The following is a 27,414-nucleotide window of genomic DNA, read 5'->3' on the forward strand; positions in this document are numbered from 1 at the left end:
GTCTAGTGCCTCCTTTATCTCAAGTAAAGCTTTTTGCAATGTAACATGGGATAGATTTAGTCCAAGAGGGCATAACTCTTCCCTAGTACTCATCACGAGGCACCATGGTCATCAGTGGACAAATTTTGATAAAATTGCAGATTGCTTTTCTTTGTAATTTCTCTGTAATTTGTCTTCACATTCACATTTCAAGCCAAAGTTATTCAAAGAAAGAGTCTCTTTTCAAGTTGCTTTTTACTTTCTTCATGTGGCATTCTTAGACAATATGAAAGCAAACTTGGCTTCATTAGCCTTGAGGTTTGTAGGCAGCCAGGCACACCCACTACCCAAAGAATTTCACTTCAGTATTGGTCTGAACATATCATTTCCAAATTGTTTTGATACCAAGCCATAATTTGCAACGTTCCTGTTTGATATCAAGTCTCTCCCTGCTGATCAAATGAGTGAGACTAAGTGAGATAGTGTGCTCAGCTTTTAAAATCATTTATGAACAGCCAAGGCCAGATGGTTCTGGTATTATGAATTATTTTCCCAGCTGCAACATTATAAAAAATCCCAAGAGTTTAGGGAGCTGGTATGTAGGAGGAGCATTATGGGAAACAAAGTTTCCGTAAGGATGAAGAGCACTCCTGAGTGATGGAAGTGGCTGTGACAAGGATACCACTGAAAATGCCATGTCCTTATAGCAAACATCTTCAGCTGAAGCATATGTCTTCAGCTGAACTACTGCAGATTGATCCATTGCTAGATTATATCTGCAACTAATAGAACTGGATCATGCATCTCCTGTGCAACTTTTTTCTAGACAGATTGTGGGTTTTTTTATTTTTCCAAGCAAAAGAGACCACGCAGGTTTGTTACTGTCCACTACAGTCACCCATCAATCATTGTAAGAGGGTCACATAGGTTGGATTTCTTCTTGCACTGTGTCTGCAACCCACAGTGATTGGCAACATAGACCATGAAAGAAGAATAAAAGAGGCTGAAAAACATTTCTGTGAAAAGGACTTCTGGTCCTCTGGAAACCATAAAGCGTATATCCACTGGCTTGTCTGGAGACGTCAGAAGGCTTGATGCTGGAAGAATTTATATATATTACAGTTACTTCACACCTTTTTTGTCTTTTGATGTTGGTCATCTCCTCATTATCACCTCCAGGAATGGAAAATTCATCTTCCAGCCTGGGGAAGGCAGCCAGCATTCCTGACTCCTACAGTGCATTCCCCAGGCTGCCCTGCTTCCCCCAGTGCTTGAAAGTGGGTGGCTTCCTGATGGGGTAGAGTGTGGGACAGTTGTGGTTACTTGGGTTGCACATATTTGGCAAACATGCTCCGTCATCTCTCGCTTCTCCTTGCATTTCTTTTAAGGGTGTCTCGTCTTGCATCTCTTCATTCAGGTTTGATGCTCAGTCATTAATGTAGTTGACTGGAGGCTTTCACTGGTTTCACAGGAGTTTTGGAAAAGTGCACTCAAGTGATTGCATGCAAGAGCTTCTCCTTAGGTTGCTAAGACTTTGAGTGACAGACCTGTCAGCCGTTCTTACTGAGCTTTTGTGTCTCTTCCCTAGTGGGTGGGAAATCCCACCCAGCTATCCCAGGGTTTTGTCTTTTTTCTACCCTACAATTTATATTCCCTTTTCATCTTCTCAGGAAATGCATGTCACATTTCCTGAGGTCTTGTTCCCATCCACTTCAGGCAGTGCTGAAAGCAAACAGCTTGTTACCCTTCAGCGTGTTACTTCTGTGATGCACCAGGGTGCTTTCTGCACACAAGGACTACAGATGGAGCACAGCAGCCTCTACTCACCAGAAAAAAGAAATGAGCAGTCTTTTCTCTGCCCACCACTGTTTCATTCATAGTCATTGTGCACCTTCCGCAACAATTCTCTGTTTTCTGAAACCAGACTGAAGCAAGAGAGAGCATTTTTTATGTCCAAGAAGTGGATGAAATCTTCTGGAGGGCAAGGAGACAGCTTAGTGCATACATTTTTGTGGAGATGTTACCCTTTGGCCCTCAGGTAACTTTATTCTTGCTTTAGGGTCACAGCTCAGCTGTGACCATGACAGGCAGCCAGTGTCTCTTCATTGATAGCTTGAGAGAAGTGATTCCCTGTAAAGGGTCACTGATGCATGTTTTACAATGAGTGGTTTTTGATATATCTGTGTTCACCTTTTCCACAGGGATTGGACTATTAAAGCAAGCCTTCGCTCTTACCAATACTGCTGTGTCAGAAACCTGTTGTCTCTGCGTTGTTGCTGGCATGTATCAAAGCATGTGAAAGGGTTTAGAAGTGCTGAGCATCTGGTTGGATGATGTGGAGATAGGGTAGTGCTCTAGGGATGCGAAGGGGCCAGGAATCTACATTTGTGTGATGTTGAGGCCCACAGAGCCAAAAAAACAAAGGCTGGAATGGAAGCCATTGTGTGCTCTGATCACGAAAGATAGTGAAATTGTTACCATAAGCATAACTGTGCTGAGCTCCTGATCCTTTGGGAGGGTGTGAGGACAGAGAAAGAGCATTTTTAGTCCTGGACAGTCATTCCCATGTGATGTTGGGCAGTAGTCATGTGACTGGTTTCATTGCATGAGCCTTTCCCAAATCTCCATTGCACGTGTAGGCTCAGGTGAGCCCCTGCTGCATCAGCACAATGAGTGGACTGCTGTGGCCACTTTTGAGTCCTTGTGCAGTGGGGGGGTGGGCTGTTGCAGCCATTACACACTCATCCCTGATAACTGAGCGTTGTAACTTAGTTAGACAGGATTCTAAACAGGACAGGACCCCGCCGGTGCTGAGTTGGTACTGAATAGTTTACACTATGCTGTGTAATCCCAGTCCTTTCTGAATCTGAATGTGTATTGCTGGAGCTAGGGGTTGACAGCTCTCATGTTTAAATATTTGCATCAGATACTACATGGGACTTGGAAAGGTGTGAGCATTAAGATCAGAAGGAGGAAGGGTGTTTTCCTGAGGTAATGCTACCTCTTCATTGCAGAGTTTCTGCAAAGTTTATTTGTACATATATTGATCATGTTTAGATTTTTCTAGGACTTTGTATTTGGTGGAGCACTCCTTTTTCTGCCACAAGGTACACCACCCCCCTTGCAGTCTCAGGACCTGCTGATTCTTACCAGAAACACTGAAGCTGTTTCCAGAAAAGGTTGCTATCCTGGGACCACATCCTACAAATTAGATACAGTGGAGACAGACCATCATGTTTGGTTGCATCGCACCTGGCTTCTTTCATCTTACTAAATATCTTGCAATGTGTCAAGCAATGCCTGCTCTGCTGTGAATCAGCCACTCTGCAAAAGAGGCAAGGATTTGGGAAAGAGAATCGCATGAGGAAATGTCTGCTGGAAAAAGTAGTCAATAGTGTGAGCATGTGATATCATTGCTGGGGAGAAGATCGTAAGATGATTCACCCTGCTCTTCATGGCCTTGGCCTAGCTTTGATCAAGTCATATAAAAGGACTGTCACAGTACCTGAAAGGAGGTTGTAGTGAGGTTAGTGTTGGTCTCTTCTCCCAAGTAACAAGCAATAGAAAAAAGAGGAAATGACTTCAAGTTGCGCCAGGGGAGATTTAAATTGGATATTAGGAAAAAATTCTTCACCGAAAGCGTTGTCAAGCATTGGAACAGGCTGCTCAGGGAGGCAGTTGAGTCACTGTCCCTGGAGGTATTTAAAAGATGTGTAGATGCGGTGTTTAAGGACATGGTTTAATGGTGGACTTGGCAGTGCTGGGTTAAACAGTTGGACTCAATGATCTTAAAGGTCTTTTCCAACCTAAAAGAGTCTATGATTCTGTGATGTCAGTGGGGTTTAGCCAGCTCTGTTACAGGTATCTAGGATCACGCGAGCAGCAAACTTTTAGACGAAATGTTTGAGTGAGTAAAAGGCCACACTGCCTATTCCCGCCATGCCAGTCTCTCACGTGTGCTATCTGTCCCTTGCGGCACAGACTCATACTTGCTTCCTTCCAGATTCCACGGCAAAAGAACTAATTCTTTTTAAATGAAAACCATATCATAAAGAGCTGGATCTGTCATGCAGCTGAATAAACCACAGCTTTCCACACTGTTATTCACCATAGGCGTTCATGTGTTCTCACTCGCTGTTGTTGACTTCGTGGCTGTTTGATGAGTAGATAACCATATAAAATATCTGGTTACTTCATTATTGGAGAGTGACATAGACTTGGTTATGAAAACAAGAGTCCAGTAGTCATGGCTCCCTTTAAATGTCATCTCTCCTGATAAAAAAAAACAACAATACTTCGCACCCATGCTGAACACCCCTGTTCTGGATAATGTTATGTACACAATGACCATCTTTTATTTCTTCAAATGCTTTAAATAGGGTCTTCTCCCTGTCTTCATCACAGCTTCCCAAAGTACCTCCTGACAGCTTCTGAAAGAGTCAAGTTATATTTAAGCAACTGCATTTACATGTTTGAAAAGCGCAAGGTGAAAAAGCCTGTTTTCCATTAAGCGAACAGTCTTAGTGACCATTGTTTTTGTAAGAATGTTACGCAAGCTGTTTCGTTGCCTCCTCCCCAGCTCAGCTCACCTCAGTGTTTCCTCAGCATTTGTTAGTTTGCCCTCCATCCAAGCCTCACTTGGACTGCCTTCCGACCCTTCTGGCTGTCTCTGCCTCTCTTCGGTTGCTTTGCAAATGCATCACCTTCCTAAATCACTCTTAAACTTACTGTCCTCATTTTGCACTGCAGCTCCTATTAAATTTCCAGCTCTAATGAGCAACCCCATTTAACTTCTGCCTCCGTTATGCCTTTATTCTCAACTAGTTGGAAACCTCGTAACTTGCAAGATATCAGCATTTTATATTGAAATGTTAAACATGTTGAACCAGTTCAGAAGTAGGCATCTTTCCAGTGATGCAGCTTCAATTTCAAATGTTAATAAAAATTCCTAACATTGAACTCGATTTGGGACTGGACGGCTCACAGGCTTGATTGTGTGATATACTGTCTCCCGATTCTAAGTTGCTGGTTCAAATCCAGCCCAAGTCAGTAGCTGCTGAGAACTGTTGATGTATGTTCTCTGCTTAGTGACCTATAGTGATTTGAGTTTTATGGCCATGTTTAATGTTCTCAGCTGTCAGCCATGCACCCTGTATAACCTCCTTCCACACCAGCATCTTCCTCTGTGATTGAGATTGGATGAACTATAGAGACAGGATTCCTTTCTCAACCATTCATTGAGACCCAATAGGAAGTGGGAAGGGGGAGAAATTTTGTCCTTCAGTTATGTCCTTCATATGGATAAACAGATGACATTTGTGCCCACAGCATGTCTAAATAGCAGGCTTTCCATGGGGCACTGTCATCCTGCCCACACTGAAGTGCCAGAGCAGATAAATTACAGCTCCCCTTCTTCCTTCCCTCTCACTCTACGCAAGGATGTTGCCCAGTCCGCCATCTCTTTGCATTTATATTTCTCCAGTGGGGTTTAGAAAGAGATCTTGTGCTAAATCCTGGCTTTGCAGTTCATACTAGATTACCTCTGGGTGAGTCATGGCAAGCTAGGTCACAAGGAATGACTGTTTTCATATACTTCTGTGAAAATGCAATTCCTGGTACTGTGTATAGCTCTTAGCAATTCACTGTTGCCTTGCAGAAACAAAGCCTTTTAGAGAACAGCTGCAAGCTAAGGCATCTGTTACAAACACAGGTAGAAAAAACATGTTTTCCAGCAAACAAAGATCAGTCAGGAATGTAAAAACCTTAGTGGCCCCACTGAGCTTTACACTTGGAGCAAGAGATACTGCTACCTTCTCCTGTCCCCCTCTGTTTTTGTGACATTACTGTAGTGCCCTTTGCTCAGTTCTTTGAGTCCACATTGTTCTGCAGGCAAGTGGCCCTAAAGGAGCTCATCCTTTTTAAAGTCTTGCTGAGCTTCCACAGTTGCAGCCATTTGTGGGTTGGTTCTTCAGGAAGAGAAAGGGTCTCCCTTTGATGTCCTTCTCTGTAGAAGTGAGAGACAGACCACTGTCATCATTTCCTTCTTGGTAGCTGGACAGCCTCACTGTCCTTTGGAGAAATGGTGTCTTTGAGGCTAGTGCCAGTTGTGTGGAGAGCAATCAATTGTGTGTCATGCAGAAGTTTAATAGGCAGCTGGGGTGACAGCCAGGTTGCCTTGGGTAGCATTGCTAGTCCTCACTGTCACTTGTTTCTAAAGTAAACCAGCATCTGACTCACCCTGAATTATTTGCAGACAAATGGAATGGTTTGGCTTTCACAGGGATGTTATGGAGAAACTCCTAATAACAGCCGGCTGAAGGGTTTATTTGAAATGGAGGGATTGTAGCAGCTCATGGTGTTTCCACTTCTGGGTGTGTTTTTTTCAGGCTTTCCTTCTTCATAACTCTTTCTTACACTTGCTACCCTCTTTCTGCCTTTTTCTGAAGAAAAGCTCTTCTTTTACTGCTGATGGTATTTTCTATCAAACTTGCCTCTTGCCCCTACTTCATAATCTCTCCTCATCAGAGCGGGAGTGGGTGATAATAATTCTGAGGATTTCTCAAGTGGTCTATTACCAGCCGCAAAGTTGCAGCTATTGAAAAAATTTAAAGCATCTCCTAAATCAGTTTCCCTCAGCTCTTGGCACTATCCTTTAACTTGGATTTGGGGCTTTTAATAGGAAACCTATTGAGAATCATCAGTGGTTCTATGAAGATTTGTGTACATGACCTTGAGAACTTGGAGGTGCAATGCACACTGCACTGAAGGCAGTAGGAGCCTTTCCACAGGCTTTGGTGCACTTTGGCTCGGGCTTTTAAAGAATAACAGGAAACACTGGAAAACGCACCAAGGGTAAACAGAGCAGTTTAGTTGCATTAACTGTCTAGGGGAGAAGCTCCACTAATGACTGAAACAAACAAAGCAAGTGCATTTATTTAGCATTGCTGTGGGAAAACAAATGGCTGTTAATTGCATAATTTAGCAAAAAATGCTAAAAAGGGTTACACAAGAAACTGGCCAGCTCAGGCCCAGAGTGTAATTCTGGCATCCTTACCCAGTTCTGATTGCTGCGTAGACTCTGACGGAGAATAGTGTCCTGGAAAGGAGCACAGACTTCGGAGAGGCCAGGGCTTTGAGAGACTGCATACTACTTTTTATTCATATCAATGCTACTTTAAAGTTCCATTCTACAAAAAACAGCATCAAAGAGATCTGTTGTTGCTGCCTCCCTGTGAATCCTCATAAAATTTGTCTTGCTGTGATTATGTTAACAGTCAGAAATCAAACTGGTCAGGCAGCTTGTTTCTGGACTCATGTATGATAAGCAACAATGAATATGCTGCAGGACTCTTTTGGTGATGCCTTAGTGTCTTTGACTGATAACCAATGCATTATTTATTTTAGAAAAGAAGCTGGAGTGTGAAACCAGAGTCCCATTGTGCTTACTCCGAATAAACATAGAATGAAAGGAGTTTAAGAGCTGACAATCTTAAGCTGCTCTTACTTGCCTTTGTGGAATCTCACTGTCTTCAGGAGGAGAATGTGATGAACTGAAGGCTGAAATTTACCCTGTTTAGAATGGAGCTAGTGACTGTGGTAGTAACAGCGTAAAGGGAAATCGAGCCTTACTCATCTGTAATGGCTCTGCTGGCTTTGCAGTGTAAAGGGTAACACGGAGCATGTGTTTGTTGCTCCTGATAAAATGGACAGTTATGACTCAGAGAGCACAGGGGGCAGTGGATTTGCAGGGTAACGTGTTGCCTTCGGAGGCGTGGCAACCTGGTTCAGGAACGGCACAGCGACCAACCCCAGGCCGCTCGGGCCATCAGCTCACAGACACCAACGTGATGGATGGCAAATGGTGTTTATTGATAAGTGGCGTGGCACTATATAGCTTGGGTTTACAACGTCACTTCCGTCTGCTTACGTCATAAGCTAAACGCTATTGGCTATCTGGAGAGGGGCTCTATATTTCCTTACAGCGCGACATCTTCTGGCCGCCAAGCCCTAACTACCTACAGTAACGTAGTGCCATTTTGACATTCCTATTTCTAATCTAAAAGCCATTCTTACGGGCTCTTTTTTCAAGATCTGTTCATGTAAGAATAGAACTCCTTCCTAAGGCAAAATATTTCAAGGGACTGATTATCTGCTTCTAATTCCATGTGAACTCCTGAATAGCAGGTAAGATTAGATGATCACAAAGAAAATGAAAAATACTGAATCAGCACTTGCACTGCTGTTTAGTACAAACACATAATGCTCTGTCCGATTTATTTCTGTTAAAAGGACGGGGACTATTCATTAGTGAAAAGAATCAGCATGGCATTACATTTACTATGTGTTTAGGAAAAACTGATCCCTTTGATGTAGCTGGAGACCCTTGAACTTCAGAAAAGACTGTGTTAGCATGCTAGGGTATGCCTTAGTCCTGCAGGTTATTTAATCCTTTCCTCAAGTGAGTCATTGTAAGGTAAAGTAGATGCTGGGAAAAGTTCTGCACTGCCAATTAAAACAGGCTCCAAAGGTGTTACTGGTTTCATTCTACCAGAAACTCATCACAGAGAGGCCAGTAGAGGTTGCCTATGTACCTTGAGGCCAGATCCCAAGCTAATATAAACCGGTATAGTTCTTTTGACTTAGCAGAGCTCCTTTGCTTTATACCAATAGCTCAGGCTCAATTCCTTTATGCTTAACTTTTTAAAGAATTTCTGCTAAGAAATCAGGAATGATTCCAAAAGGTGTCAGTTTTCACACATGTAAGAATTGAATGGATTTTGGAAGAAGCCTGTAAATAACTCTGAGATGTGAGTTCTGACTGTCTTTATAAAGAATACATTCTACATGCCTCAAACACCCCTGCAAAGTCAAAGCTAAGTAATGAAAGTTAGCCTCAGCATTTCTCCTAGGCAGATATCTTTCATTAGGTCAGGTTTAAAATAAAGGTAAAGGCAGGAATGTACTAATTAGTAACATTGCCCTTGTTTGCCAACAAAAAAACCCACTTTCAACAAATTTAACAAAGAATAAATGACATTAATCAGAAAGCTAAAGCATTTCTTAATTAACAGCTCTGGACCAAACACTAGCCTTTTCTGGAAGAGATAAAATCAGGGAGCCTAAAACACTTGGAAACTCAGGAAGATGGTTTGTTTTCACCCTTCTTAAGTGGAACAGCTGAAGTGCCGACCAGGAGGCTGTTCAGGAAGCTGCCAGAACGGGAGGGCTGCCAAGTCCCATCTCATAGAAGCCCTGACAGAGCAGAAACCCAAAGGACCCAACTTTGATTCTTAGCATTGTGGCAGTCACAGGGCAGGCAAGCTGAAAGAAACCTTGGAAACCTGCCTTGTTTCCATTAGAAAAGTTAACATGATTGTTGCATGCCCACAAGCCTTCTAAACTGGCATTTCTGGGCAAACTTTCCTCTGGAAGATTTCCAGCAAGGTTACATACCTTGCTTCATGGTACGTAGCTCTTCCTTTCCTAACTTTTAGGAATGAGAACTTTAGACGGGCTTATTTGCATTGGAGGAATACTGCTGGAACTTTCTTCCTAGCATGTGAAGTTTTCTCTGTGTGTAGAAACAACATGGGTAAAATATTTGGAGTGAAATCCAGGCTCCATTGAAGTCAGTGGCAAAACTCCCATTCACTTCAGTGGAGCAGGAATTTCACTCTTTACTGTTTTGAAGTTAGAGTTACTAATAGACTGTTAAATTATTCCTGCGTGCATCAAACAAAATGTGCTTGATGTTAATGTTTCTGCTGTGTTCAAAACCCGCAAAGGTTTAAAAACAAGAATAACTATGAACTTCTGAGTCTAAAAATTACGTTAAATGTAGTTTTGCTAGAAATAATAATGTCACTGGAGATAAACCTAAAATAATAGACTCCACCATATAATCTTCACTTTAAGCTAAAAATAGCATAGATGGTGGTTTAATCTAAGCCATAATTATCAAACTGCTGAAGCTGGTTTTGGTTCATTGCAACTAGAAATGTATGTCGTGTTTAGGTTTTGAACAGTTGAGTCCCGAAACAGGAGAGAAGCAAAGCCAAGAGCATAGTCAGAAAGCAAACAGGAGCCTCTTATTTGTAGAGAAACAGCATGGATTAAAGAGTCCAACACCATATTTAAAGGGACTGCTCCTGGCTTGCTTAGTCCAGCCAGCTGGAGACCTAGTTAATTCCTATTAATCTGTGCTTTCAGCTCCAAACTGGTGACTGATATTTTGCTAGAAAGTGACACTGGCCATACCAGGCACCTTTTGTCTGAAAGCCATTTTCCGTTTTCATGTTGGAATTGAAAGAATGTTAATGTTTCAAAATGTTATTATTCCATATGATTTTTAAATATGGTTTTAATGATAATTTCAATGTAGGATGGAAAACCCTTAACTCACTTTTGCTGCCAGGCAGCATGGTATGGTGGGGCCATGTGTACGACTGCCAGTCAAGGTCTTCTGACATTTCACTGATGTAGCAGGTGAACCTGGTCACATGATTTAATCCCTTCTTTGCCACCATGAAGGGTGTTCACAAAGGTTTACCTCCAGCAGAGGAGTCTTGCCTTCATATAGTGGCAACAGAGTTTTATCCTGAATAGTGATTTACTGTAGCAGCACGATGGCAGACTCCACTAATGATAGGAAGGTCCTGAGTGGGAAGTTGAATGGAGGTTAAAGTAATACTTTCCTATTTCTGAATGTTTTTTGAAATCCTCACTGAATGTGTTTGAATTCCTCCATGTATGTTTATACTACACAACCTGCTGTTTGTTTAGATGGGGTTTTTTGCTGAGCAGGTCACATTCTGTTCTTGCTGAGACTGGCATGGGACAGTCTCAGTGCTTGTTTGGACAGTGCTTGCAGAAATGAGGGCTTGATTCTGCCTCAGGCTCCTATCTCAGCATTGCTGTTACAGAGCCATAGACTAGTCTAGGTTGGAAGGGCCACTGGAGGTCACCTGATCCAACCCACTGCTGAGAGTAGGATCAGCTTCAAAGTTAAGATGAGAGAGAGATTGTACAATACAACAAATTTTGAGAAATGTTTTTCCTAGCAGTAGAGTTGTTCCAAATTCACACTGACACAACAAAATCGGCCCATCTCTGTTATCAATTTGGTGACTGTTCTCTCAGTTTGATTATAAGGACCATATCCTTATATAAATAACCATATTTGGGAAAGCAGTACAAAATTTTCAATAAATATTAGCTTTCATATTCTAGCAGATATCCTTCGGCTGTGCTACATCGCTTCTCCAGGTTCACTTCTCATGAACCCTTTAATAGTTATATTTCCTGGTAGGAAAGCTTCCATAAGAAGCACATTTAAATGTTTCAAACATAAATGCTAGAACATTTGTGAAATTAAGTCAGTGGGATAAATGAAAGGAACCTATATTTTGTTCCTGAAAATAAACTGCCCGGAACAGTAAGTGAATGATTCTGTGCTATATGTACAGCCTGTTTTTGTCTTTTTAATTGCTAAGGGTGTCATTACTAAGTCCAATGGGAAATGAGAAACCCACATCATAACTTGATAGCTTTTTTTGTCTTGTTTTGTTTTAATCAAACAGCATGGGAATGAGCCATGATGATGATCATCAACCCTGTGCAGGGAGGTCTCATATTATGTCTGGAGAATGGGTGAAGGGCAGGAACCCAAGTGACCTTTCCTGGTCTTCATGCAGCCGCGATGACCTTGAAAACTTCCTAAAGTAAGGATTGTACTGATTATCAAAAATCCTATCAGGCAAGAATCCAATGTGTTGTATGAAAGTGAAAGTCTAAATAATTTTCCTTAAAAAATGTGTGCATGTGTCATTAGGGTGTGAAAGTTTGAATCTGTCTCCATTACAGGAGCCACTTTGGAACAGGTTTGCAGAGAGGCAGAAGAATTATGTGCAGTTGTCAATGTACTGATAGCTTCTTAAAAACAATCCCAGATCACCTTCATTTTACAAAAAATACCCTTCATGTTTGCAATGACAGAAATCTATGTGCAGATGGCCTGAAAAAATCTCTGCTGAAGGATGCTGCCAGCTTTGTGCTGTGGCTTTTACTGTCATTCTTGTTAATAAATAGCTTTTATTTTGTGGAAACTTTACTTTACCTGGAGGTGATTCTGGTGTGTTTTCTCACTCCTCAGTTAGTGTTGGTCTTAAACACTTTACTATAAACTTCTTTCCCACTGCATCCGTATTTCAGTTCATCACATTCAGCAGTTCAGGAAGGATTTCTGTCCTGCTGCTTGTTAACTTTCATGTACTACAGCAAGCACTGAATTGTCTGAACTCAGTAATTGTGGTCTTAAACCTACAGTGCAGCTCTGTGACAAAGTGTCTGACACAGTGGCCAGTGCTTTTGTTGCTAGAAGTAGATTCAGCATGGAAAATTGCCCACTCTGGGGATTAGAGGTGGGAGAGAAAGGAAAATACTGAAAGAAAACAGGATATGTACTGTTACATTAAAGGCATGAAGTTGAAAAAGAAGTTGCCTCTGAACTCACTCTGGTCCCTGATAGAGGAGAGATGACAAATTGATATTCCGATTCATAAAAGAGTGTTGTGAAGGTAAAGGGAAATATCTTTCCTTTATGTCTGTGATGGATAAGAAAAGAAGTCAAGGGCTTAAAATTCAGCTAAGGGGATTCAGGTGAGACAGGGTAGAAGGCTGTTTCACATGAGGTCATCAGATTCCCTGTTAAAGAGAGGACAACAGCTTCTCTACAGCAGTGATGTAACACTCCAGTTCAAAGGCGCTTTCCCTTAAAAGCATATTTAATTCTTATACTCCCCAGGTCCAAGGTCAGCACCTGTTTGCTGGTAACAGACCCCCGAAGCCAATACGCCGTGCGGCTCCCTCACAAGCTACCTGGAATGCACTACAGTGCCGATGAACAGTGCCAGATACTTTTTGGGACCAATGCTACATTCTGTAAGAATATGGAGGTAAGAGGTCGTGGGGTGGACCTGGAACCAAGGTGGGAAGTGAAAACAAAGCTGTCAGACACTGGGGAAGAAAAGGACTCTGTACCTAATGGGACAGCTGATATAAAATCAGTAGTCAAACTCCCATTGACCTTCGTGTCAACAACACATTCTTATGTGGTCGTCCTCCTTCCCCTGCACTGAGTCTTGTTAATCTCCTAGAACAGGCCCAGAAAAGCTTTTGTTGGTACTTTGTTGCTTTTTGACACTGTTTTGCTGAAGTACTCAGTAGAGATCGTTTTGCTGGAAGTTCAGCTGAGGTGAAAGTCTTCTCACAAGAGTGCTTGCCTACTTCCACAGTCAGCTTAGATGACTGTCTGGATCTTTCAGTAGACATCACCTTCAGACTGCTACAGTGTTCTTAGGAGCTGACTCTGTGCCAAGGAAATATTAATAACTTCTTGTTTGATGAAGCCAATATAGAGATTTGTGCAGAATTAGGCCACTTACTGCGTGTTTGCTAAGCAACATGATGTATAGTCAGGATTTGGCTGCAAAATGGCCTATGCCACATGGTTGGTTGGCAAAGTGAAAACATTGATTTTTGGTGTCTCTAGAAGTAGGTCATATTTGAGATGAGGCTGGCTGACCTGTCCTCTGGAATTTAGACAGCTACACTTTTCCTAAGGTCTTGCTCATAATTAGATGTCTTCATCCTGACCAGAGCTTTCCTGCATCCCGCTTTAGATAGGGACTGGAGAAATGCTTACTTCTAGTGTGGCCTTGGAGATATCCAGAAGAAAGTCATGAAGCACTGTGTCCTGTCACCAGCACCAGCTGGCAGCATTCTGTCCTATATAGACAGGCATGGAGCAGCCAGGTTTCTTGCTGTCATTAACTAGCTCTTTGTATTTTTAGTTGTCACTTATTCCCATTCTGAACAATCTTGGACTCTTAAATCGGTGTTAACAAAGAAAATAATAATCAATGATAACTGAGGTTTCTAAGTGCCAAATTAATAAAACTGTTGAACACATGCAAGTCCTGGGAACATGCTCTTAGTTTCACATTTGCTGTTTTATTTATTTTGGATTTGGAAACTAGCTAATGTAAAACAAAAAGAAAAGAATCTGGGTAGGCTGTATTTTCCAGCTCCATCAAGAAAATGCAGACCACCAGGACTACTGTACTGGAAGCAAAGTATTAGAATATAGGTCTGTAAAGAAAACCCCAGATCTACCCAGGATGATTCAAGTTCTTCCACTTGTGTGGGTGTCACCCAGCTTGACTGCTGTTGGAATAGATATTTGCTATTTCCCTTGTTGTGATAAAAAACATTCTGTTTCTGGATAGTCCGGTGCCTAATGAGAATGTCAGCCTAGTGGTAGGTGGTCAGCATTTCTCATGCAGAAATTGCATGTCCAGTCTGGAATCGCTTCAGGGACAAGTTGCTTGCCAGAATAGTAAGCCAACAGGCACTGTTCTTCTCTGTAAGATACAGAGAGCAGGTGTTTTTGTCTCCCAAGATTTTTCACCAGTCTTATTATTTGACATCTTTAGAACACAGTGAAAACTGTGCTCTTTTCCTCCATCACTCCTTCAGCATCTCCCAAAGGAAAGCGTATTTTGTGAGGACTTTAGTACTTTCTAATGAAAAGCCTTGTAGAACTTCAGCAGATTAAAAGCAATTTGCAATTACTTACTTAGAAGTATTTTTCTGTTACAGATATGTGTCAAAAGCTAGCATTCACACTGTGAAGCTTTGGGTCAATTATGTCGCACACCATTAATTTAAGTAAATATTTACATCCTGTTCTGCTACTGTGAAGTGGCATTTGAAGGCAATGAAATTAAATTCTTTAAAGGAAATGATCAGCTTTAAGTTTTAAACCTTCGAAGTTTGTGTTTTTTTCACCTTTGTGTTTCTCATGCCTCTTCTGCAGAATGCTTGTATTGTAAGTCTCAAAGCTGTCTACAAAAATATGAACAAAAAAAAATTGGCACTAGTCATTGGCATTAGCTGTAGAAATTATTGGCAAATACAGCTGTCTCCTCTTTTAGCCAATAGTAATGTGGTATTTTTAATTCAATAAAGTATTAAAAAAATTCAAATGTAAAAGTAATAAACATTTGACAGTAAATATTTGTTACAAAAAGGAAATAAACTTCAGGAAATGAGCCTGCTCAATCTTTTTATGATTACATGCGTCTACTGTCTATTTTCTTATTTAATAAAAGAGTTACATTATAACATTTCACTGGAGATAGTTGAGCTTCATAATTATATCAGGCAAACTAGAAGAACTATATTCAAAAATGCCATGCAATTCAGTTATAGAGCAAATTTCAGAGATTAGATGAATCCAAAATTTCAAAATTTTTGAGAAACTGCAGAAACTTTCTGTGCAGTAAGCTCTTTCCCTTAAAGGCATCAAAGCCCAAATTTTTAGAGGAATGTAATCTTTGCCTTCACAGAGAAATCAGGTACCTAAATGCTTGGCAGTGTCCGGACCTCAGACACTGCTCCAACTAGATATCTAGTCCATGAATATTCAACTTTATCTAGATATTTCAGATTGCATCTCCAAATTTTTTTCGTGTTTTTTTTTAATGATAACTCAGTTGTCCTAGTACAAGACAGCAACTCCCAGAATTACAGCTTTGCCAAACCAGGTATCCTGCATCTCTTCCCCAGATTTGTAGAATAAAAATGAAAACCTGTGAGGTAGGCTCAGTTTTACATATACTGTACATCTTGATGTTAGTTTTTAATTTGCTTGGACACTGTGTTTACATTTTCCTATACTAAAATTTAAAAAATGAACTAGTTAACAGCATGAGTATATGATAACCAGCTTAATAATAGTCTATTGTTATAATCTATGACCTCCAAGGTGTATAATTTAGGATCTGGTTCTGTAACATCAACGTTAGGTAAGATTTACTAGTGCATGTCACTCGTTCAAGGAGCTGTGGAATCGTGCTTTTAGGCTGGAGGCTTGTTAGGCAGGGAACAATCAATTTCCATTTATTTGAAAAGCACTGTTTCTATTATGATACTGTATGAATAATAACTGGCAAGATTACCAGCCAGCCCCTTGAGGGAATGCAAATCCATTCTGGTGCATGCTCTGCTTATACTTTTATTGATTTGAGATACATCCAGGTGGCTGGTTTTGGACTAACTTTAACCTGAGTATTAGATGGGTGAATCCTTGCTCATCATCAGGAAAGTAAATGTTTTCATGGCTCTGTGGAAGAATTAGTTTTGGTCTGAGGAACGGAATAAGAAAATAGAAGCTGGGCAGTTCTCAAGTGAGGTGATGTCCTTGTGATAATTAATATCTCGAGAACCTTCAGTAGTTCACCCTTCACATCTAAATTAAGTAGTTTTCTCTGGTCATATGCAAAGGGATGAAAAGTGCTTTCACATGGTGCTTTCTGTTAATCTTTCCCATTGCAAATGTCTGATCAGTAAGAATGCTTATCTAGTAGGACATACAAATGTGCTTCTGCTATACCAGACATGCTGTTTTTAGGTGGAAGGCTATACAGTCATGTCCCTTGCAATGCTAGAAGAGCTTCTGGCCCACCTAAGAGTATGCACAGTGATCTTTATTTTAAGGGAGAAATAACAGAAGTTGAATTGATGACTGTGTCATCCTCAAGCTCAGCAAAATCATGATACGAATTGCAGAAAAAACTAAACAGCAATGCATCTTTGACACGGTACAGTGCATTATCAGTGTACCCCCAACACAGAGATCTTTTGGGATTTGGGTTGCTAAATATTGGTATGAGCCCAGGGTTAACAGGCTAGGTTGTGCAAATTGCAGGAAATTCAACTTGTCTGACCTCTGTTCTTCAGATCCACGCTGCACTATGAATCAAGTATTGTGGATTCATTTGACCCCTATGCAAGGGGACGCAAAAAGCTTCACTCTACTCAAGCAACAAAGGCTTCTGCAGAGAGCAGACTTTAACTCTTTGCTGTCCCCTTTATTTAGCAGTACTGTCAGTAAGAGGAATAGCACATTTTACGGTGAGTATCTCACAGAGCAGATATCGTGTTTCTCCACCAGAAATACGTAAAATTGCATTGTTCATAACTTCACGTGAAAAGAAGTGGTTTGTTTAATCACAACCCTGGGTTTATTTTACAGACTGGCATGCCTATGAACAGAGGCTTTTGCACTGAAATTATCTTTATGGAAAAAATGTGAATTCTGTTGCTTGTATCCAGTGTTTGGCTTTTTGTTTTCCATGCCTTTTGGCTTATTTATTATTAACACATTTTTGTGGGTTTTTACATAACCATTATCTTTCAGAATTATATTGAGTCAAAGCTGTGCTTAGGCTAAAATGGCACGTGGAAAGAGATTAGCATCTTGCTACAAAGAGATTTTTTCTGAAATAGGGTCACTGTCAACTCAGATGTAACTAACAATGTGTATTTTGACATTACACTGGTTTTAGAAAAATTAAAACAGCTAGAATTGGCTCTACTGTTTTCTTCTTAAGTTCAGGTTGTTTTTTAACAAATATAGGTATCTCCCGGGATCCACAAGCTACAGAGCAGAAGCACAGAACAAGAGGGCAAAGCTGATTGTAAGCCAAGGGAAACTGGCTCTATTTCTGGGCTAAAATGGAAAAGGAGAGGAACGAAAAGCAAAGGGAGAGCAACAATTGTAATAATCAAATGGATTTTGTGCATCCCTTCGGTTTTCATATTTGATGGTATGGTGGTGAATATAATTAAGCAGCTGTGGGTCTCTCTGTGGTCTTCAGCAAAGACACTGATAGAGTGGACTCTTGGACTCTGTGCATGGGAATCAATGGATCTCTGTTTTTTCCTTGCAGTGTCATTTGCAAGATCCAGACAATAATAGTAAGCCCTATTATTTAGTTATGTATAGAATATTTACAAGAACATGGTAGTTAGATTGTGAGGTGGTTTATCCTGGAAATAATAGGTTGCATTGTCATTTTCCATACAACCAGGGACTTTGTCTACATAATTTTCCATTATATACTTTAGCTTCTATGTAAATATAATAATAATCATCATCATCATAATGATAATAATAATCTGGAAGAGGATGGGTCTGGTTTTCTTGAGGCTTGCAGGGTAGAAGCCTGGCAATTCTAAAATAAAATGAGAAGATTTTCTTTTTTAGAAGTAAAGGTAACAATTTACTTAATTGCCATGCTATATTTTATAGTTTTCCTAATGTAGGTTGTTAAGATTCAGACTAATTTTGTGTTGCCTGTTTCATATGAAACTGAAGTGTCCTATTTCACTGCTTCTGTATGTTGCAAAAAGACCTTTTTCTCTTTATTTTCAGTGGAAATACTTTTTGTTTAAGGGAGAGAAAGAATGAGAGAGAAGCAGAGTTCCTGCCTGGGCAGCACAGCCCAGTTTACAATTATTGGAATGCTTCAGAAATTTTTGTACGTGTTTCAGTTTGGAAGATGGTCAAAACACATTCTGGTGCAGTGGTTTAAAGAAAAATAAAAAGAGAGAGGGGAACCAAAATAAAATTATAAAAATACAGTGTGGAAATTTAAGAATATAAAAATAATAAACTCTTTAAAATAATACAGAGTGCCTATTAAGAATCAAGCACTTGAGCTTGGCAATTCTACGTTTCTTATTAAGACACAAGGGGAGGGAGAAAGAATTAGTGTAGCCTTGTGATGTGGCATCTACAGCTGAAGTCTGTACTAACGAAATTAGCCAAAATACAATTGAGTATTAGCCTGAAAATAGTGTATAACAAGTTTGAAGGGCATTCAGACCTCTCCCGTTGGCCTTCTGGGAACTTCCCATCTGCAAAACACTTCAAGAGAAAACTCCCATAATCTTCACAACCACATCTGAACAGTGTGTGTACATATCTATATTTATTTTACTGTCCCTTTCTTCTTTCTTCCCATGGCCAAGAAACATGATCCGTGATTTCAGTCTTTTATTTCCCCTTATTTATATATATATATATTTTTAATGAACAACACTGCCTGTGTTTAAAAAAAAAAAATCAATACTTTTCATATCCTACAATCAGGTGTTAAGGCTTGAGTTGTTCAGTGGGAGTTACTGAATGAGCATTACTCTCAGTGAAGACAATATGAGATGGAAGTGCAAGGTCAGAATTTTAGGCTCAGAGTTGCAGACACATTAGATAGGAGTGATCAGGTTGATTATGAAACTAGCCTGAAGCTCTTGCCCTACCTTCATCGTGGACAGATATCTTCTCCTGAGCTAGATTACACCATGATACTGTGAAGTCATAGACCTTCTCTTGGTGGGATACGTTTAGTATGAACCACCGAGCAGAACTGTATAACACATGGCACGTACAGCACGATGCTAATGTAACTGCCGTGGTTGTGACATAGGTGATTAGCTACAGCTCTTCTAAGTGTTCTGAGGTACAAATTGGTAATAAGTCCAAGTACAAAATTTCTAACGTTCAATTCAAAGGTGTAACTCTGTTCCAGTGCCTTGTACCACATGTCTCTTTCTTCTTCCAGGTTTGAAGAAACTGAAAAGATTAGTATTTAGCATAGGCTGCTTTGTCATAAAGTTAGTTTGTGGTCTCATTAATGCTGTCTTCCCAATCTCTTTCTTTTGACTATTACTTTAATTCCAGATATGTGAAAAAATGAAGTAGAACTAGTGCTTTGCAAAGAAATATTTAAGATAGTGGAGAAGGCATTTAGTTTGTATTGAGAGCACCAGAAACTGCTAGAACTAGAGACGATGTTTTTCCGTTTCATTGTTTGCTTCCCAATGTACAATTAAATTAGAAGGGTTTCTTTTGTTTTCTACTCACTTGTGTCTTCTCTGGCAGTATTGGAGTCTTCCACTGCTTGTCTGGCTGGATCCATTCTTGTTTTTTGAACTCCGTGTGCCCAGCTTCATTACTGGCCCTTCACATTTGCATTTCTTGCAGTGTCCATGTCATTGCTGCTTTTCTCAGCTTTTATTTCATCCTGATGCTTGTTCAGGAGGTTCAATCATGCCCTACATTTTCAAATGAAGTAATAGATTTCAATGTGTCTGGTTTTTAGCATCTGGTTTTGAGTCTCAGGAAAGCTGCATAGTTTTCCAGAAGCCCTGAGCTTCTACCAGCTTTGAAAGGTTGCCCTCCTTGAAGTATTTCCAAGTCAGGCATCCCAAACAACTCTTCACTTCTCAAAATACTGGTTTCTTATATCTTCCCCGGATTGGAATAATCTCCAGATACTCCATTGCACGTTTCCAGTATAAAAGTAATTCATTCCAGTTTAACTTTCTCACAGGAAAGGGTGAAGAGCTTGCAGTAAGCCAAACCCCTCTCAGAAGAAGAATTTTTACATTTCTCTGTCGCCTACCATCTATCCCACAGAGCCTTTCATAGAGCCCTAGGAGCAGTTTTACTAGGAGAGATGATGGCACACTTGGCAAAAGATCCCTGCAGCATCTGCTCTAGAGAGGTCAGGGCTCATCTTCCTGTCTGTAAGTGCATTTTGGGCAGCTCTTGAATAGCCTGGTTTTGCTTTTACTGACATTGTCAAAACATGAGAGCTCTGGATTTTTCTAATCCTTTGGCTTTCATCTGCTGTTAGAAAGGCTGTTTGACTGAAGATTGTAACCAGTTAATTTTATTCAGACCTTAGACATCCAAATCCATCTGTGGCAAGCAGTGTGTCATGGTAAGTTACTGTTTTGGAAGCTGACATATTTTGTCTTTCTCCCTGAAAGATGAAGAGGAAAAATTCTTATTTTTTAATTGTGGATTAGAAAAGCTCTTGATATCACTCCATATATATAAGGGTATGTTTCATATGGGATCCATGTGCTGGTAGCTGGAGTAATGCATGTCAAGCCACCTAGCTCAGAGAACCAAACCCAGTGTGACACACTTTATGTTTGCTGGGTTCAGTTTGTTTTGTTTTCTCTGATACAGAACATTAACAAATCTTGGAAATGACTATACTGAGTTTTTTGTACTGTTCTACTAGGAAAAGAGTAGCACTGGAAAGCAGGTAACTCTCAAGGACCATTTCCCTAAGAGTTCTTTAAGTGTCAGGGGCCATTTCTGCAAAAGTTAAAACAATCTTTTTGATTTTATACACTTGTATCTGATGCTGGTGACTTTCTACTCACACAAGTATTGATGAAGAGGTCGTTCATTGAGTTAATGCCATTACATTGATGAAAAAACTAATATAAAGGGGAATAAACTCTAGATTTGTTTGCTGGCTCCAGGCAGGGAGGTTATTGGTCCTGTTCATCTAAAAAACATAATACATACATGTTTCTGTTTCTGTATGTTCTGAAGAAACAAGTTGATCACCAAGTAGTGAAATTAGGGAAACATTTTTTAAGAAACCTTTTCTAGTTACATCTAAGAAGATATATGGTTACTTTTTTATAATACAGGCTGAGATACTTTCTGTCAAACAGTAAAGAGATCTATTCTTCTCTGTCATAAATGAATAAAATTGCACAATATGAATTTGTAGGACTGTTGCCCAGTTCTGTTAAAATGCGACATTAGTGAATATGAACCATTGCCCAAATATTCTAGGGTAGTCCTGGTGATTCTTTCTCAAGCCTTCCCTTGACTTTTTGGAAGACTTTTTGGTCTGTCATTGGACAGATAGACAGATACTTCTACTATTGGACCTGCCACTTGTTCTTTGGAATATCAGCTCTAGAGAAAGGTCAGCATCTGGCCATTGATATCCGGCTTCACAGTTATCTTGATTGGGGCAGCATATGCCTCCTTCTCAGCAGTGCCTTCCAGTTTTACAGGATTATGATTTTGGGCACTTTTCATTTAGTTTTCAACAGCAAGAAGCTCCGTCAATAGCAGTGGCAAACAACAGTGTTTGTCTCCTTTGTGATCCATTGTAGATTGTCAGTTGTTTATGCACCCAGAATTAAAGACAGTGGCAGTGTAGAAATTGGGGACATTCTTTTTCTCACCTTGTTGTGTAAAGGATTCCTCCTCGGAAGCATGCTGTGAGCCTTCAAGAACACATACATGGTATTTTGAACAGGAAAATGAGTGTAAATTGTGTGTTTATTGTACTTAATAGGTGTTAATTAGGATTCTGTTTATACGCATGTTTTCTCTCACAGTTAGCTATATGCCAAGCCATAACCTTGGCAAAATAAGAGAGATCTGATACTTCATTGAAAGCCAGCGTATTTATAAGCATGCCTGTGTGTTATGTGGTCTCTTGCTCCTCTTCCTTAAGGATATTTACTCTTTCTAAGTCCTTCATAATTGCCTCATTTTGACAGAAAAATTGGTTTCATGGTGAATTAATTCTGCTGCTAGAAATAAGAGGTTACTCTTTGCAGTGGGCAATAGGCAGCAGGAAGAAGTTCATTCTCAAGAAAAATAAGTGGTGTTTCTTTTTTCGAATGAATCCAAGGTGAGGGAGTGAATGTGTAGGGAATGAACTAGCTTCTGTAGAGTAGTTCACTGGTGGGAAGGACATCTTTATTAATTGGATTTCCTTTATGCTTTGGAGATTTGGAAGCTCCCCCTTGTAGGTAATAATATGAGGCTCTGAGTCAGGGGGGTATTGTGAGCCCTTTCTTCTCACTGAGACCATATGAGGTCATTGGGCAGAGTCATGCTGATTTCAGTAACGGTGGTGATGCAATAGCTAACCCAGAAACTAGCAGTCTCTAGACTTACTGCCTGTGGGCAAAGAGCTGGCTGAATTAATTCTGGCTTCTCCTCATTTCCAGCTGCAGCACTGAGTTAAAGAAACTAAAATAGATGACTTCCCTAGAGCTGCGTGTGAGTGCTCATAGTGCTTCACACGCTGTGAGTCTGTGCTGGCACACGTGGGGGATGGAGTTACAAGTAAGGTAAACACTGTCTTCAGAAACAGTATGTCTTGTGAAAAAGTATGAAAAGCTGTGAAAGGTGGGAAGACCCGTAGCCAGACATGTCCCTGGGAGTATCCCAGGAGTTGTTTCTGGTTTTACCCTGAAGTTTAACTAGGGCAGGCAGTGTGAGCCTGGACTGTGACACTGAGCAGAGGACTGCAGAGCTCTGAGCAGTGTTTTCACTTGTGTCCCAGCAGGCTTTCAGCAATACACTTAATCCCTTTCTGTTTCTCATCTTCCCACCTGTAACAGAGCAATAAAGCTTCCTTTATCTCCAAGCTCCCAGGAGTCTGTTTAGATTGCAAGTTCTTTGAGGAAGAGAAAACACCTGGCACAGTAAGGCCTCTTTCTCAGATAGATGCCATTATAATGCCTGTAATCGGAAGCATCGTTCACCTGCTGAGCAGATATCTCCTAGCCTGGGAGTTTCCGGGCTGTGACCTCTCTCAGGACAGGTTTCTAACAACTGTGCAGACAGCTTTTCCTATCTTCCAGGAGTTATTTGGAATCTAAAATGTGCACCTTTATAAAAATTCCATTTTTATTTTGATTTTTTGACTTTATTTTCTCTCTGTATAAATTCTTTAAGAGTTCAGTTGAACAAGCATTTCAATTAAAAAAAAAAAGGAAAATTATTTTTTAATCGAAGTATTACTTTTCAAAACATCTCAATTTTTGTAATTTTGCTTTGCCCTTGGAAATATCTCAGACTGGGAGCTGATCCAAAGATGACCTTTCCCCACAGACAGTTTCAACAAATCAATATTTTCCTAGTGAAAAATATCTATCATCGGAGAATCCTAACTGGTACTTTTTGAAGGCTGAAGGGAAGATTTTGCAGGCAGAGACCTGCTGTCTACAAGCTGGTTGCTGAGTTTACAATTAGCAGTAACACAGCTCTTTTGATGGCTTCTTCTGTATCAGAGTAAGCTCTGAACTGCCACTCAGATACAGGCAACTTCCTTTCAAGTCCTGCCATTTCTCACTTTGTTATTTCCCCACAAAGCTGGCTGTTTAACTATTAAAAAGTCAGTCACTGCGACTGGTTAGCTATAGGACTGTTTAATGGGGGGTTTTGTTTGGGTTTCTATTGTAGCTGAGGAGGATATATGATCTCTTTTGAAATGAGCTATTAACATGATAAAACATCTTGGGAACATACAATACCAAAGATGATGGTTTAATCTTTGCTGGGGTATCTGAATGCTGTATTAAATACAGGGGACTGCACTAACGAGTGTTTCAGCTTTGTAGTGGTATGGCACTAGAACACAGAGTTCTGAAGCGCAGTTACCAGATTTTTTCTGTAACTGTTTCCTGAAATATGCTTTGCATTTAGTATTCTGAATCAAACACAGGGATACTATAAAAATCCTATGTTTTCCATACTGCAAAGATGGGAAATTTCAGAAAGGTTGGTGTTGCTAAAGAAGTTTTTTTCTTTATTTGTCTTCCTATAAATATGTGTGTGTGCACGTGTGTGTGTGTGTATACATACATATATGCAAACATATACATATATATACACACATACACACGCGTATGTGAATATTTGCACCCACTGTACCCATGGGCTGGGCTCAGTTCTGTAGTTCTGCTGGTGCAGACACACCTGTTTGAGGTTATCTGTGTCCATTGCTTCCCCAGGCCATGCGTCATACCTGGGCCTGTTAGCTGGCTTCATCACCTTCCATGTTCTTGTGGGCTATGGAGGAATTCTGGTTGGCAACCAAAATTGTACAAAAAGCTGCTTCATTTTTATGACTTCCTGTTTCCAACCCCCTCTTCCTCCTCCCAGTTTTACATCAAAGAGGACAATTTAACCCTGACTAATTTACATGCAGCTTACGATCCAGGGGCTTGAAGCTGAAGCTTAAAAAATACTGGCCTTGCATAATGCACAGATATTCAGCAATGCTGCTCCTATGTGTCTAGAACAACTTCTTTAGGGCTGTAGTGAATTCCGTTACATCTTCAGCCAGGATGGCTTTCTGACAGAAAGCAGAAGCAGCGGGTTTCCTTCCGGAACCACAGGGCAAAATTTCCATCTGGGTCATTCAAGAGATCAGGCTGGAGGGTTTCTCATCACATTCTGCTCTGAAGCTTTGTGGTTATATGTAAGAGAGGGGCTGAAGCCTGGAAAAGTAGAAATGCTTTGCTATCTGCACCCTTCCTCTCTGGAGCTTCCCTTCATTTTACCTGTCAGTATTCCCCAACCACAATTTGAAAGGAGACATTGCTGGTGGTTCTTTCACAAGATCACTGTCCACAATCATCAAGGGAGAAGAGAGAGACCAGATTGTCAATGAATTTCTGAACTCGGCTTAACAGTAACAACATTTACAGATCACCAATACAATTACTTTTAATGGCAAAGAAGCTGTGACAGTTTAGCCAGTCTATCATGTTCATGCACTGCATTTAATTGTGTCCTGCAGCTACATGTAGCACGTCCTGCCACTGTGACTAGAACCTCCTATGATAGCTTCTACTTACGTCTCTGACCTAACTTAACATGACTCTATGCTTTTAACATATCTTAACTGTTTTGGAAGCCTATTAAATCATTCATTCATATGTGTACAGCCATAGTATAAAGAATAACCCATCACCTTTAGATCCTGCTGAGTTAAACCAGATGCAAGGATGCTGTAGCTTTACAACTAGGAAGACAAGCAAGTTTGGCATTTTGGGGAAAAGCTTTTTCAGGTTAAACTGTTTATTGCCTAGACTGGTGTTCTTTCTGTAACACTTGTGGACAGTTAATTGATGCACTTTTTTATTTTAATCCTCTCTGAGGAAGGCAGGGTTTTGAGAATCTGGGAGTTGCGGTGTGGAACAACTGATTTCTCAGTAAACTCTGAAATCTCTGGCTTGTCAATTCTTCTGCCTCAGTATACCTATCTGTAAAATACTGTGTGATGTCCTTATGGCTAATTGGTGCTTAAGTGCTTTCAGAGCTGTGGGTAAACCACTAATTAGTCACAGTAATTTAGTCAAAATTACTGAAGTCTGATATTTTCCCATATGCTCTATTAGTTCGGGGGAAATGTCTTGGAAATTAATTGATTTAGGCTTCCCTGGTGTATTTACTGTTGTTTGGTTTTTTGACAATGATTTTCTGTGTTGTGGTTAATACAGATGTTGCTGGATTTTGCCGTCTGCTTCTAGTTTTTGTGAATGTTCTTTTGGTTTAAATAGTGCAAAATCCTCTTTCCAGAAAGAAACGTGGAAATAAAACAGGATGCAGATACTGCTGCGATAACTATTCTGTTTCAGTATGTTCTACATCATCACTCTTGGTATTGGGATTTATTTCATCTGCACCCTCTGCTGTACAGATCTATTTTATATAGACATACCAACATGCATGTACACAAAACACACATGCACCCACAGTCTCTTACACTACATCGTGAAAGAACCATAAGGTTGAAGCATGTTGACTCAACTATTTAATGAGGTGCAATAAATCTTGACAAGACCAGCTGGCACTAGAGTCAGGCTTCTCATCTTTTTACCATTACATTGAAATGTGAACAATAGTGGAAAGAAATGTAACTCTTCTTTTTCTTTTTTTGGTACTCGGTTCTGTAGCTTTGTATTGAAATCATCCACTTCCATGGAATGCAAAGCACGGTGGATGCTGTGGAAAATGTTAACAATGTAAAGGCCCCTTTTCCTGGTTCTTTTGCTCAAATTCTGAAAACTTATTAATCTGACAGATCATGCAAGTGTGGTCAGCATTAATATCCCTGCAACACATGCTGGCTGAGCAGAGCAGCAATGTTGAGTAACGATAGCCAGAACGTGTTTCAAGTCTGGTAGTGAGTTGTGCTGTACCTCTTCCTGCTCTTGCCTTCCGACCTCACTTTTCACCTTCTTTAGCACATTGGACTCTCTCTGTCTAGCAGCTACTTCCCACCACCAAACTTTTACTAACTTTGCTCCTCCCGGTCACCAAGTTCCTCCTACGCTGCATGGCACACCATGAAATCCTTTCCTCTTTCTCATTCTGCCTTAAGGTCATCTTCTCCTAATGGGCATTGCTAGCTGATGACAGCTACCACCAGGTGCAGCAGGGCTGACTGTGTGTTACTTGAGTATCTTTCTAAAAAATACAAGTAATTAAGCAGCTTGGACATCTAAGCATGTGGCATGGTTCCGAAGCACTCATCTTGGCCTCCCATACATGATTCTTTTTTAAGGGACCGGATTTATTCTTGTGAAAAGAAATCTGTTTAAATAATGCACTTCTTGTTTTGGGTGGGTTTTATCCATCTATGTGTTTCATGTTTCCAGCCCTGCCACTTAATGCCAATCTATCCTTAAAAAATAATTGCTCCCAAACCAACTAGATGGCTCTGGATTCACTTGAGGAAGACTGCCTGAGCTTTGAAGTGTATCCTGTAATGACAGCTGGCATCTCCAAAAGTAGTAACTGCACCTCTTTGCTTTATGGTTACAGCATTTGATGTGTGCTGGGCTCTGGTGCCTGGTGGAAGGAGATACATCCTGTAAAACAAAGTTGGACCCCCCTCTGGATGGCACTGAATGCGGCGCAGACAAGGTAATCAAAATGCTCAGTAGCAATCACTTTGTTTT

The 27,414-nt window shown here is 40.4% G+C and overlaps 1 protein-coding gene across 1 annotated transcript in view; it reads left to right on the forward strand.

Annotated features, from left to right (window-relative positions):
* Positions 1 to 27,414, forward strand: part of ADAMTS17 (ADAM metallopeptidase with thrombospondin type 1 motif 17) — a 192,426-nt gene that overhangs the window by 84,504 nt on the left and 80,508 nt on the right. Inside the window, exons 9-11 of the mRNA XM_040602291.1 lie at positions 11,559 to 11,699; positions 12,782 to 12,932; positions 27,278 to 27,379. Coding sequence (XP_040458225.1) covers positions 11,559 to 11,699; positions 12,782 to 12,932; positions 27,278 to 27,379 — 394 coding nt within the window. The remainder of the gene's footprint in view (positions 1 to 11,558; positions 11,700 to 12,781; positions 12,933 to 27,277; positions 27,380 to 27,414) is intronic.

Source organism: Falco naumanni, chromosome 7 (assembly GCF_017639655.2).
Source record: "Falco naumanni isolate bFalNau1 chromosome 7, bFalNau1.pat, whole genome shotgun sequence".
In the NCBI taxonomy this organism is placed as follows: domain Eukaryota; kingdom Metazoa; phylum Chordata; class Aves; order Falconiformes; family Falconidae; genus Falco; species Falco naumanni.